We start from the raw sequence: 14,832 nt of genomic DNA, 5'->3' as shown, positions 1-14,832 counted from the left end.
CACAGTCATTGAAGAATTATTTAAATGAAACTGTGATATAATCCTAATTTTGTAATTTAACTTTCAGAAAATGATTACAGTAGTAAGGAAATTTCTCATGGATATTAGTTTATCCCCTACTTATTAATTTTTTCAGACTATATTGATCTCATTGTATATTACTACACAGGGACACACTGATGATTTCACAAGCAACTTTTTTTTTTTTTAAAGATTTTATTTATGTATTTGACAGATATAGAGACAGCCAGCGAGAGAGGGAACACAAGCAGGGGGAGTGGGAGAGGAAGAAGCAGGCTCATAGCAGAGGAGCCTGATGTGGGGCTCGATCCCATAACACCGGGATCACGCCCTGAGCCGAAGGCAGACGCTTAACCGCTGTGCCACCCAGGCGCCCCTCACATGCAACTTTTACCCCATTAGCTTAAAAACATACCACCCTAATCTTGTGACTAAATGCATGCATGCTTTATAATATATACATACATACATTATCACAAGGACTCCTGTGAAAACAGCTTATTTTTAACTTTCTAATTTGAAAGTTTGAAACATGCCTTGTGATAACTTCAGTAGGTGACCATTCCATTAAAAACCTGTTTTTCTAGAAATCGGAGCTTCTCGAAGCCCCTGTGATGAAACTTACTGTGGACCTGCTGCAGAGTCCGAAAGAGAGACCAAGGCCCTGGCTAATTTCATCCGCAGCAACCTCTCTTCCATCAAAGCATATCTGACAATCCACTCATACTCCCAAATGATGCTCTACCCTTATTCCTATGATTATAAACTCCCAGAGAACAATGCTGAGTTGGTAAGTAGTCATGGTAGTAAGTATGGTATTTCACTGTTGAGATTTTTAAAATCCTATTCCTGAGTAAAAATTATAAGAACAATTTCTAATGATTCCATTATTAATTTTTGATAGTAGAAGCAAAAAAAAAAAAAACTTACTACAGATTTGCAAGGAATCTGGAATTGGCTAGATAAATTAGCTAAAAGAGATAGGATTTTGATACAGGAAACAGTTCCCAACATGTTAAACCGGTTTAGTCATTGGTACAATTGGACAATTTAGACATGTGGTACATGTCATTTCAAAATGTGGTACATGTGGTATTGCCATTTCAAAATGACAATAGGTACACTTATTCCTGCTTCACCACAATACTAACTCACGTGATGATTTCAGATGCCTCTGGGATCAACAAAGTAGCTTCGTCTCACACACAATAAGAAAGTCAATTTTGTCAAGTTGCCTTGAGCTGGATTTGACATAGGCAGAAGCATGGCAGGTGTCACTAGGAATCTGGGACATTTGGTTGATACTGGGTTAAGTGACAAGATCTTAAAATTGCTTATTTCACAATTTGATTAGGTGAGACACAGAAATAAAGCAATCAATGAACAAATGATATGAATGGGTCCTTACTAGATACAGGAAACAATGCAAAAAAAATTTAAGAATCCATGACTCAAAAGATTAGCAATCTTGTTAGAAAATCACGGTATAACCACATGAAAAGTTAAGTAAAATAAGAGTTTTATAACATTCACATTAACAAACATCACATATCAATTCATAATTTTTTTAAATCAGTAGGTTTGAACACTTCGAACAATATTTTTTTCCTAATTTATGAAACATCTGGCTGCCAGAAGTTCGGATCGGTGATCTAAAAGAACAAGTGTAAGATTTAAAGCATTTGAGTTATGCCCAAAAAAAAAAAAAAAAGTGTTCCACTTAGACAATGACATAGATATTTGGCTTACCTAAATGCATAAATTTGAAGACCCAGTAACTTTAACAACTGGAAATTGTTGTTTGTATTTTCAGTCTTTCAGGGACCAAATAAAACGTGTAATGCTATAAATATTTTGTGAAGAGCAAAACAGAAAAATGACTCAGCCTCTTAGAAAATTGATAGCTAATAGTTGGCCAGGTCCTTCTCATTTAAAAAAAAAATGCTATTTTTTCATAAAGCTTCCCATTTTCCTTATCCAGAGCCAAAAAAACAATGGAAAACATCATTAGTTGGAACCTTTAACTATTTCAGTTTTCCAATTATGCTCCATCTGTTGAATGTTCCCAGTGGGTGCTCACAGTCCTGCTATCCCAGAGATGGGTGTGGTCAGCTCCTCATTTCAATCCCTGATTTCAGTCCCAGAGGAGAGAAGGTGGAGCTACACTGTTTGCTTTATTCATGTGAATATGTTTAAATTGTACCACATCAGAAAAGAAAAAGAGCCATAATAACTAAGCACTAAGGAGTTAAAAAGTAAAATATTAAAACTAAAATTATAAACCATATTAAGTGTAACAATAATATATCCAGTTTGTTTAATATAACTAGTTTTAAACATGAATTCTAGAAGACAAATGCTAACAGAAAAAAAGTGTTCTCTGGAAATGAGCTGCTTCACAAAGTTTCAGTACCTTTTCCTATTTGGGGAATAAGTTAATTCTAATTAACAAAGAAGTGGAATAAACAGAATTATATCACAATAAAATATTCATAATCTATTCTCAACAAAAGCACAAACCATAAAATAATCTTATCTTGGATGTTTAATTTTATATTCACAAAACTAATAAATTCAAGAAATACATGCTACTTCTTATCCTTTCCAAGCATGATAAGATAGGTGGCTAAACTACAAAATTTAATTGCACTTATATCACATTAATTGATTTAAAAGTTACATTAATTTCCAATAATTTTTTTCTATGATTAAGCTTTTGCCTAGCATCTTAAAAGAAATATTTAAATCCCACTAGTGAAATCTAAGGTGAATGTTAATTTGATTAGTTGATTCACTGGGAATCTGAATTTAGTTCAGCACCCCAAAGCAACTTAAATCTTTTGAGTAACTAGAGTTCCTTTCAATCTTTTTCTTATTTTGCATGATTCCAATTCACTTACTTCCTAAACACATTTTGCTAGAACAACTCATAACCGTAGTGTTAATGAGTATGTGTGTGTGTGTGTATGTGTGTGTGTATATATATATATATATATATACATATATATAGCCAAAAGAGAATTTGAGTCTCTCATAAAGAAAAATATTGGTTTTTTTCATGGTTTTTATTTGTAATGAGAATATTAAGAAAAAAAGTAAAAGTCTCGATCTAGGCATGATAAATGTTCCATCCAAATCAAATGCTTCTATATGAATTTTCAGCTAGAAAATTGTGACCCTGCTGTAGAAAACTAAAGGTAGGAAAAGATTTATAAGATGCATTCTTGGCACACCACATTATGGATAACTCAGAAGTTCTTAAAGTAATGCAAAGTGGGCTTTGTCTTATCCAGAATTCAGCATATAGATATAGATATATTTCTTATTTATCTTTACACTTATAAAACTTTTAAGATTATATTTGTAGCAAAAAAAAATGCTTCAAGGAGACTAAGACTTTAAACTGAAGGAAATTATTCTGTACTTCTATTAGGATTCTCAGCCCAAATTTAGGACATACATAGCAATCTTTGATATCTGAGTCATGATAAAAATGTATGTGGCTTCATTTCTGAAAGATCTTACATGTAGATTGCCTGAAATTATTCATATCATGAGACAACCTTCAGAGGGAAGAAAGGCAGAGATGAGAATGCAAAAGACCAATGAAGTAAAAGAACAGGAGAAGTAATAGCATGGATGACAAAGAAAGCTACCAAAAAATCTATGGCAGATCAGTAAAAAGTATGAAAGATCATAAATATACCTTACATATATAATGCTTTTCCGTTTGCTAACTGCTTTTACACATACTATATTATTTAAAGAAAAAATACAAAGTATACTGTGAGTTTCCAATGGTTTCACACACCTTCCAGTTCCTCAGCATTGACTTCTTCAATATGAAGTTATCACTATCTTCAAAGGAAGTTTTAAGGCCCACAAAAAGAATATACTTTACATTTTCAAAATTCTGAAGGATAATGAAATATTGAATTGTATGATCTCTTTATTGTCAGATAAATGATATATTTCATATGTATATGAAATATACATATATTTCAGGATAATGAAATATTGAATTGTATGATCTCTTTATTGTATCTCCTCTTATCAAGGAGACTTAATTGAAAAGGTTCCCAAACCTATCCATATCTTTGCATTTATTGAGCATGGAAGAAACTCCAAATCTTTGGTCTGCCTTCCCCACCAAAAAAAAGGCCTACATGGCACTGTTAATAATTATTATCATTATTATCATAATACCATTTCTAAGTCCAAAAGCAGGAATGCAGAATAATAGCTGGTCAACTAAGTATCTGGCCCCATTCCCCAGAATGACCAAATTAGAAGCTGATATGCACTCCACAAAGGTGCTGATCCAGGGCACACATCTCACACCACATTTCTACATTAGAAGCACAGAAGCTTACAGCTGGAAATCTTGGAATTTCTCTGGTTCTGCTTTCTCATTTTCCAACTGAAACAATGAAGGCTTGCCTAAGTCAACACAGTAATACAGCCAGCCTTGGGCCTAGACCAGTGGATCCTGAAGAATTTCCTAGACTTCCCCAATTTCCAAAGACACCCACACATATTTGTGTGGCCATGTTCTATGTTGGTACCCCATGTAGCCGTTTTGCAGAACATTCATCAAATAGTTTTTTATCCCACAAATACCTTATTACCTCTGTGCCTGGACATTGCTAAGTATTTGCAGTGGTCAGCTGAGATGCCAAACTTCTAAGGATCCAGTCTTTATGATTCTGGCCCTATGCTCTCTGGGGATATATTCACTAACCAGGAGAAAGATGATAGTCTTTCTGAAAAATTATTAAACTTGACCAAAAGATAAGAATCCATTTCTAAAATCTAATACCTTTCAGTTCAGAGGCACCTCCCTATCTCTTAATTAAAATTTGAGTTAATGAGCCACCAAGATAGAAATCCACTGCTCCACCAAGCATGTGAGCATAAAGCAAGACCATGATTAGAGATAAACATAAAAATCAGAGGAAAGAAATGTTGTGATTAGAAGGTGGATAATTGCAGGGCCATGTGCACACCCAATCACAGCTGTCCCCATGTCCCTGCCTAATAACAAGAATAACAAGGCCATAGTCCCGCTGTCAAGCAGGCTACCAGCAGCTAAGGCAGACAGGACCACAAAATATCCACATCACGTATTTTCTCAGAATTTTTAAATTTCACTTATAAAATTTTTTAAAAAATCAGAGGACAACTGCAGAATTTATTTAATTAGAGAAACTGGTTATTGATTTATCACTATACATTTTAAGAGACTTCTTGACCTGTTAAAATTGTCCTACAGAGGCCTGGTCAGAACACAGCTCATCAGACAATTACCAGAAATTTCACTGAGTACCTATTAAGTGCTCAGCATAAACCAGGGTTTAATTATTAAGAATGTAAGATCTTATTGAAATGGTAAGACTCAGGTATCAGAAACCATACAAGAGAAGTACAAAATTCGGAGTTTCAAACTAAGCACAGTAGTAGGAATTTAGGGCAGGAAATGGTAATATGTAATGAGGCTAGTCAGTGAAGGTTATAGAAAGGAGAAATCCCATTTATTCTGGGCCTTGAAGGATGGGCAGGATTTGGGCAACATAGGACAGAAGAGTGCATTTTAGGCAGAGAAAAGAGCCAACACATGTCCAACAACAGCACTGAAAAATGGGGAGGGAAGAAGGATCAACCCATTTCCAGTGTTGTTGTGAAGGAAGAGTGCAAGTGAGGTAATGAGATTACCGAGAGACTTAAATGGCACAATGAGTCCCCGTGTCATAGCAGGCCCTGGAGCTAGTAACCTGGCAAACAGGATTGCCAAGTCAAATACAGGACTCCCAGTTAGATGTGAATTTCAGATAAATAATAAACAATATTTAGTGTGTTTTCCAAATATTGCAGACTTATACTGAAAAAGTATTCACTGTTTATCTGAAATTTACATTTAACTGGGTATGCTATATTTTTGGCAAGGTCTGGCAACCCTGCTAGTACAGGGATATTTTAGCAGCACTGACCTAGCAGCAGTGTTTAATAGACACTTGTACTATCATCGGCAAAGAAGACAGGCATTCAGAGCACCTTCAAAACGAGTTGTCTTCCTTTTTAATTTTCTCCAAAATACACTCATGTTCACCATAATTATATCTTTTATCTGATTTCTTTCAAACTAATTTTGCCCCCTCCCCTACATCCTAGGAGACATTTGGCAATGTTGGAGAGACATTTTTGGTTGTTATAACTGTGGGAGTACTACAGGCATCTAGTGGGTAGAGTACAGAGGATGCTGATAAACATTCTACAATGCACAGGACAGCCCCCACAATAAAGAATTCTCCCGCCCACAGATCAAGAGTGCCAAGGCTGAGAAACCCTGCTTTAAGCTAAGATAAGAACAGAGTCACATTCCTGGCTAAAGGCCCCTGGCTTTCACCCTCCTTACAAATAGTTTACAGTGTTCCGCAAATCTGAAGTGCAAGAGATCCAGTACATTCCCATTATACAGCGTTTATTTTCTAATATTTATTTGGAAGAAGTACCACCTCCACACACACACACACACACAAATATTCTCTAGACTTTACAACTTCAGCTGACTCACGTTTCACATTTTCCTTGAATTTTAAAGAGTTTAAAAATATGCATGCAGATCAGCCAAAGAAAAAAATTGCTTTACATCAGTGAAAGCATTCCCACACTCCCCAAGGGCTCTGCCAAAATGGGCAGGCCCTGCTCTCCCAAGCCAAGCCTTTCCCTAACTCCTTGCCTTTCTCTAATCTCAGGCTTTGCAACCAGAGCCTGCACTTGTTTACCCTCCTGTTTTTCTCAGAAACATATTTGTTTTTTCAAATCCCAAAGGGTTTCTCCTCAGTGCCTGCTTGTAGGCCTTGCGGGCTTCTCCTCTCGCATCAAAATTATAAAAGTTAAATTCCTCATTGGTCCCTTGGTGTAAGTTACCCATTATCACAGAACAGAAGGAAGGAAACCGCAGTTAAAGATCATTTTGATGCTTCCATTATCACATGTATTCACCCAGAGGAATAATTAAACTCAGAACTTCAAGTTAGAAACAAAGTTCTGGAGACAATTTCCTTCAAACTGGCTTATACCCCATAGTCAGTTTGGAACTTTTGTTTTCTTGTACCATAATAAGGGACCAGTGGAAGATTAGAAGAGGCAGCCCCCCACCTCCCATGACACTGGCTTGCAATGAGGACCGTGAGCACAGCCATGAGACAAGGGCTTCCTGGTCACATGTTACCGGAAAGGCAGGTCAGTGGAAAAGAACACCCTCGCCCTATTCATCTTACCAGCCCCCTGGAGCTCAGAGCCTGGGAAACATTACACTAGTTGGTCTTTTGTCTCTTGGGCTTTGAGTTAGATGTGACATTTTAGACTCTCTCTGTCTTTTGCTCTATGACCAAGGCCTCTTTTTAAGAAAACAGGTGACAAAAGAGAACATGCATAAGACATGGTAGGAAACTCATATCTAAGGATTAATAAAGGCTGGCCATGTTTGGCCTTGACTGAAAGCAAAGTTTTCTCTGAGGCTGATTTATATTTAGCTTCCTTCTGTTCTTTACAATTGGTAAAACCAGCTCCAGCAACACTTCTTTTGAAGTATTCGAAGGCCACAAGGAGAAGTGAAAAAGAGCACAGGATTTAAAGCAAGAAGAACCTAGCTCAAGTCAGCCACTTATGGGGCTGCATGCCCTTGGGAAAGTTCTTTTATCCTCTCTGAGTTTCAGTTCTTTTATCCGTAAAATGGGGATAAAAATATCTAGCTCTTATCAAGAGCTCTTTGTAAAGTCTAAGGTTTTATGTAAATGTTAGTTCTTATTTTGAACCCATTGAGCAAGGATGTAAGATGTCCCTCAAATGACAGGTTGTATAGAAGTGTCTTTAATTGGAGTTTCAAGATGTGGATCAGGCTTTCTGATGTGCTATTGCTTCTGCAGGTCTTTCGTCAGCTGTCTTAGTCCCTTTTTACAGAAATGTACAAGGGAAAGGAGTTACCACTCTAACATTTTAGCAAATGCAGGAATTATCTCTCTTTTACCATTCCTGGCTGGGGTCAGTCACCCATCTTGGTTGGAACATTCCCACTGAGCGTGCTGCCCCACGTGGCATTCCATTCTGCGAGAAAATTCTATGCCGATGAAATGTGGACAGATAGTGTTGGAAAGATAAATGAGTAACATTTGTGAAAGTATTTGAACTCTTCAAAAGAAAAGACCCACACTGATTCCAGGGATTTTTGTTAAGATCATTGGAATTTAAAATATGATATTTTGGTCAATTAATCTCTGTTCTGATTTTTTTGTCTCTTGGCCTCAGAGGGGCAGAGGGAAAGGGTCTACAGACTTCATTTAAAAAAAAAACTAATGGAAATAAGTAAAATGCACAGCAGAAGTCATTGTGTAAATGTGGCAACCCAGCAACCATCACTACATGGTACCACCACCCTCCCCACAAACATCCCCCATCTCCATTCACAGATGTCACAGCCTTTGCAGAGCTCAGCGTCCTGCACACCCAGCCAAATCAGGCCCATCTGTAATGCACCAGTCCTAGGATAAGACTCAATCAACCAACCATATGCTAGATGCTATACAATCTATTGAGTATACAAATAAATAGCCAAGAATCCCTTCCCACAAGGAGCTTGCCTGGGAGGCAAATAAATGCAAAAACAACTGATTACAGAACAGAGTAACAGGAACTCTGACAGTGATTTTAGCCTTCACAAAAGAGGGGGGATCGATGCTCCCTATGAGATTTAGGGGCAGCTTCACAAAGAAGGTGACACTAAAACTGAATCTGGAAGAACAACAGTAATTCTCCAAGTGAACAAAGACAAGAAGACGATTCCAACAAAGGGAGAAGGATACCCAAAGCAAGGGAGGTAAGGAGGGGCAGGAACAGGTGTATACGGAAGAAGTTCAGGGAAACCTAGCTCAGAAGGAACAGGGAATGCACAGCAAGTGAGGGAGACTGAAAGAGAAGGGAGGGGCTAGCTCACACCCTTGACGCCAAGAAAGGAAGCTGGACTTCATGAGAAGGTGAGATAGCCACTGAAAGATGTGGTGATGAGGTGACACTCAGAAGATGAGTGATGAGGTTGACATCAAGAGGACAGAGCAACTGAGGACAAGGAGAGCAAAGGCTGACACAAACTAAATGTTCCTGCAATGTGCAGCAGTACAGGAACATATTACCATCCTTTTTAAACTAACATCAATCTTAAATATTGCAGTTAGCACCAGAGGCAGAACAAGTACTTCCAGAAGATGCCTATGAAGTCTTAGAAAGCACTTGGTTATCACTTTAAGGAATGGCAAACTGAACATTTTTGTGTGGCCCTAATGGTAGTTATGACTAAAATGATAAGTTGATTAAGTCAGAAGCGATAACAGATCACAAGTAGGCCCCTTCAGTTTTGTCAGATAACTCATATATTATGTCACACCAATAAACATATTAACAGACTTGAAGGTCAACAGGCACACAGGAGTTTAACAGATAACGACAATGACCTTCTTGTTTTAAATCTTCTCTAGTCTTCATAACTGTTTATGTTTGGAACTAATCCTAATAAATCATACTTCTTTTTTTTCCCCAGTTTTATTGAGATATAACTGACATATAACACTGTGTAAGTTTAAGGGGTACAATGTGATGACTTGATGCAAATAAATATAGGGAAATGTTCACCACATTAGTTAACACAACCTTTACCTCACATAACTACCATTTTGTTGTTGTTGCTGTTTTGTTGTTTTGTTATGATGAGAACATCAAAGCTCTACTCTCAAAGCAACCTTCAAGTATATAGCACGGTACTGCTAACCATAGTCATAATGCTATACCTTAGATCTCCAGAACTTATTAGAACTGTATTTCTAACCAGAAGGAATAATTCAAGCTTAAAGAGGGAACCAGAACAGATGAAAAGCCTCAGAATGGTAACTAGGAGAAGAATAAGAGTTCTTTAGAATCAGAGGTTCTGCTACAGAAAATAACTACAGATGTCCTCAGACGAATGGCAAGTTAAAGAAATTATAGAATAGTTGAAAAGGTACTATTTCCTTACCAAAAATAACTACAGATGTCCTCAGGCAAATGGCAAGTTAAAGAAATTATAGAATAGTTGAAAAGGTACTATTTACTTACCAAAAAAATAGTACCTCACCACGTTTCACATCTCCACAAGATGGTTTTAAATCTATTCTGAGCACTATGCAATTGTTAATTGATTATTCTCATTTCAATCTGCAATAGGCCCTATACTAAAGGGTAGAGAGAAGACCTAGCTCTAGTTTGTTGGTTAGAATAAGATTAAGCAACAGGAGCTATACATTTCGATCACAATAGTAAGGATTCCATGCAGTTAAGAGAAAGCACATATTAGGTTACCAGACTGGAGAAAAAGGGAAATAAAATTCTAAAATTTTCAAGTTACTGTTCTAAAACTCTAAGAACAATAAATGAGTTCCAAGAAACTGATTATACCATTTCAGTGCCCCAGACCAGAAAATCATGACTTATATTTTGTAATTCTTCTTAAATTTTCTAATTTTCCACTTGGTTGGTAAAGCATTAACAATTTGGGAGCTGGAAATTTGAAGTTTTATAGACATGCCCTTGTCAATTTAACATAAGACACTATTAAACTGGTTTCGATATTAGAACAAGGACTAAGGGAAGCTGCTACTTTGTAAAACGAGGAGTATTTTGATTTCATCATCAACCTCATCGCTTTCCAAGCATATGTACAAGACATAATTATGATGCCAAAGTATGAAATATAGCTAGTTTCATAACCAGAATGAATTATGGCTAATTCTCCTGTAGTAAACAATCAGATTTTCAAATCTGTATTCCCAAGACAGCCAAGTCAGGCCTTACTTTTCGAGTGATTCATTTAAATATGCAGTATATCAGTGGATGTTGGGAAGTTTACAGCACAGGGGGACTGGGGATACAGAGCCCTTGTCCTTGAAGAGTTGGGGGGCAGGGAGGCTTCTAGAAAAGCAATGGTTCTTTTGAGAAAATGAAGCTGCTTCATAAAGAAAAAATACACGTAAGCTAATACGTCTCTCTTTTTTTAAATTCTGGAATTCAAATGTTCTTCATTTTGAAATAGAGTAGATGTTGTCTAATTCTTCAGTCTAAAAATCTTCCAAGCTGGAACCACCCTCATCTCTGGAACTGCCTAAGTATTTCTATGTTGGCAATGAACACTGCATTGGGTATCCAATAATTCATATGTTTAGTTGTTAATACTCCTGCCTCAGCTCATGTAATTCTACCTTATCCTGGCTTTATAACCTGCCACATTTCCAGGTAGTTTTTGTTTTGTTTTTTGGGGGTTATTTTGTATGTATTTGATTTTTGTTTACCTGTATTAGGCAGACAACCTCTTTGTACAACCACAAAGACTTCCTTTTCTCCTGCTTTTCTCTTACAAGCTCCAGAGACAATATAGATTTGCCAAACCAATCCTTACACATAACCTAATTCTTAATACACAGTGACATTTTACTAAATCAATAAATGTAATATCTGGGACAGTTACAAATTGCTATAGCCTCATTTCTCTAGCCTAAACTAAGGTTTAAAAAAACAAGATGTTTAACAAGCCTAAGGAAGAATATCTGAGAAAAAAGACACACTAAGTTCTATGTTAATAGAAAAGAAAAGGAAAGGAAAGGAAAGGAAAGGAAAGAAAAGAAAAGAAAAGAAAAGAAAAGAAAAGAAAAGAAAAGAAAAGAGATTGCCCTCCGACTAAAATAAAAGTTATTGCTAGGACCCGTATCTTACTGCAACAATGACTTAAAATGAATATAAAGACCTAATTCTCAAATAGGAGGATAAGAAGAGTGCTAATTACCCACAGAGTTCCAACAAATAGGTGGACAACCACTAAGTGGTAAGCCTTGGCCTGGACCCTGAAGACACGGAGATAAAAGACAGAAAAAGTCACTGACAACTCGGAGGCCAGCAAATGGTGTTGCCACAATATGACACATTCAGAGGGAAGCTCAGAGTGAGTGCCTGGAGAGGGCATTAGGGAAGACATATTTTCACAGGAATTGCTTGGATCATATGACCAGGTTAGCTAGAAAAATTGGATGGGCACTGAGCAGGAAAAAAACTAACCCAGATTGTGTCTTATAGCTCTTCGATGTCTTAAAAATAACGTACAGATGTTTGTTTGTTTGTTTGTTTGGCAGTGTGTGATTTTATTTACTCACGAACTGCTGGTTCTTTTGCAGAATGCCCTGGCTAAAGCTACAGTAAAAGAACTTGCCACCCTGCACGGCACCAAGTACACATATGGCCCAGGAGCTACAACAATCTGTGAGTCTTGGCTTCAGAACTGTGCAGAGACCACATGCCTAAAAAGGCGACAAATGGTTCCCAGAGCCTTTCCTTTCAGATCATTTAAAGCATGTGGCTTTGCCTGACAGTGGATTTTTTATACGACATGTCATCAGTTCTCTGTTCAGAAAAAATATCCCTTCCAACCCAAGAAAACACTTGCACTCAGTAAACATCCATTGAGCAGCCACTACTATGTGCCAGGTCCTCACTAGGTGCTAGGGAAGAAAGAAAGGAAGGATGGAGAGAAGGCAAGAGAAAAGGAGAAAGGGAAGTTGAGGAACCAGCACAGTCTTCAAAGAAGCCACAGTAGGGCAGCAGGAAAACTAAATATAGGGGTGCTAGATGTTATGACAGAGGGTGCACAAGGAAAGAGCACACGCCAGCACCAACCAGCGCATCCCACAGCATCGGGGATGACTGCCCACGACAATGACACAGAAGCTTTACCTGGAAGGACAACTGCTGAAGAAAAGTGTAAGAAGGAGTGTTTTCCTGACTAAACAGATTGCAGGTGTGAGGGCTAATTCAGGCTCAAGCCACTTTCCAGGAGTAGATATCAGCCCCACAGACCAGTCACTCAGTGTATTCGAGCAAGTGGCAAGAGACACACAGCAAGAGAGTTAGGGGCTAGACCCCAGATTTCACTTAGATGCTACAGAGTTTAAATTTCACTGGGAAGGCACATCCTGCAGGTCCTTTTAAATTTCTACTTATAATTCCCTTTCCCTTTGTATGACTTATTTTTGCCCCAGATCTGAAAGGACTAGAAATACAATGGGAAAGGTCCAGTCCTGTCATCACAGGGCCTCCCATGAAGTTGGAGAGGCTCCAATCCTGGGTTTTGTTTTGTTTTAAGTTTTCTATAGAATACAGTTTTCTATATTCTTGTCCTTTTTTAACCTGCTCTGAATCACATGGGATATAGCGTTTTCCTAAGGGGATTCTAGCAGAAGTAGCCCACCTATTCATAGACTGTGAACTTCTATGTTTTACGCGGACTAGTTCAGTGAGGGTTCTTTTTTCATTATACTGTAAACCCTGGAGGGCAGAAGTCACATATTTCCTTTATTCTAGCATCTCCAGAGGAGAGCCCACGGCCTGCTGCTCCGTTAGGGCTGTACACTGTTGACTGTAATAGATGAAAGAATGAATTAATGAATGAGTGAACAAATGACCTAGTGACTGAACAGATACGAAATCTACCAGGCAGTGACATCATAACTGTAACTGAATGAAGAACTGAACGAGTGCGGAACCTCAGCCACACCACCTGCTAGGCCCTGAGGAAACACAAACAAGGCCCAGCCCCGCCCTCCACGTGCTCCACCTTCATCAGTCAGTGCTGTCTCCTTGGGGTTTGGAGTTCTCTCCTACCACCAGTCATCATGCAGCTTTCCCTACTTTCCTAGGAAACTTTCTTTTCCCAGAAAGTACCTGTATCTTATAAACAAACTACATATGACATAGTTTACCACTGCATACAAGCACAGTGAGAAGTTTATATTATAAATTACATACTTTCTAGGGTATTAAACACATCATTCCCATTAATTAGGTTTAGAGGTAAGATTGGACTGATTTTTTTTAAAACAGCCCCCCATATCTTTTATAATCCAGTTTTCTAGAAAATTGGCCTACCTATAATATTTTGCCCAGTGAAACAGTTGTAATTATAAAAGAAAGTTAGCTTTTTTTTTTTTTAATTTCCTTCCTGTATTTAAAGTTTTTGGAGTTTGTTTGTTTGTTTCTGCTCTTTGCACATTTCAGATCCTGCTGCTGGGGGCTCTGATGACTGGGCTTACGACCAAGGAATCAAATACTCCTTTACCTTTGAACTCCGGGACAAAGGCAGATACGGCTTTGTCCTCCCTGAATCCCAGATTCGGCCAACCTGTGAGGAGACAATGCTGGCCATCAAGCACCTTGCCAGATACGTCCTGGAACATCTGTACTAGTAGAGAATGCTGACAGCCTTATTTCAAAGTGCTCACTCTTTGTTTCTTTTCTATCCTGAATTCTTATTTTTGTCTGCCTGGATATTTTCTAGATCCCAGTCTTTCTTTTAAGCTTCTAGTCTATTAAACTACAGATCTTTTAATACTGATCATAATAAAAATGAATCATTATAACTAGAAACCTGACAGACTGTCTACTTCTTTGGGGGAAAAAAAAGAAATGATGTGAACCAATGACTAAGCAAGCCATCCACAGGTAATGATGTGGATCAGCTATATAGGAATTAAGGTCCTCAAGGTATTTGTCAACACTGGCAGAGTGCAGAGATGTACAGGTTATATTGGGGGCTTATGAGGAAGATGACATATAAGGGAAGATTTAGGAAAATGTAGTCTAGGTGAAAAAACCCCATCTTGCTTCAGGTTTCATCTCAGCTTATTTATTCTGTGAACTGTCTATTTCATGTCAAACAATTAGGGACAGAGCAATGAAAAAGAA

At 37.8% G+C, this 14,832-nt stretch overlaps 1 protein-coding gene and 1 long non-coding RNA gene across 2 annotated transcripts in view; one reads left to right on the top strand and one right to left on the bottom strand.

The window, feature by feature from the left end:
• LOC130544384 (uncharacterized) overlaps positions 1-1,851 on the bottom strand; it is a 267,115-nt gene extending 265,264 nt beyond the window's left edge. The window contains exon 1 of the long non-coding RNA XR_008960623.1: positions 1,771-1,851. This is a non-coding gene — a long non-coding RNA (uncharacterized LOC130544384). The remainder of the gene's footprint in view (positions 1-1,770) is intronic.
• The window catches only part of CPB1 (carboxypeptidase B1), a 34,049-nt gene extending 19,622 nt beyond the window's left edge, over positions 1-14,427 (top strand). Inside the window, exons 9-11 of the mRNA XM_026497240.4 lie at positions 609-811; positions 12,270-12,354; positions 14,146-14,427. Of these exons, the coding sequence (XP_026353025.1) occupies positions 609-811; positions 12,270-12,354; positions 14,146-14,333 (476 nt within the window). The 3' untranslated portion in view covers positions 14,334-14,427. The remainder of the gene's footprint in view (positions 1-608; positions 812-12,269; positions 12,355-14,145) is intronic.
• Positions 14,428-14,832: the final 405 nt, after the last annotated feature.

This window comes from Ursus arctos, unplaced genomic scaffold, assembly GCF_023065955.2.
Source record: "Ursus arctos isolate Adak ecotype North America unplaced genomic scaffold, UrsArc2.0 scaffold_20, whole genome shotgun sequence".
In the NCBI taxonomy this organism is placed as follows: Eukaryota; Metazoa; Chordata; class Mammalia; order Carnivora; family Ursidae; genus Ursus; species Ursus arctos.
The sequence above is the reverse complement of the archived record's forward strand: the minus strand, read 5'-3'. Positions and strand labels throughout refer to the sequence as shown.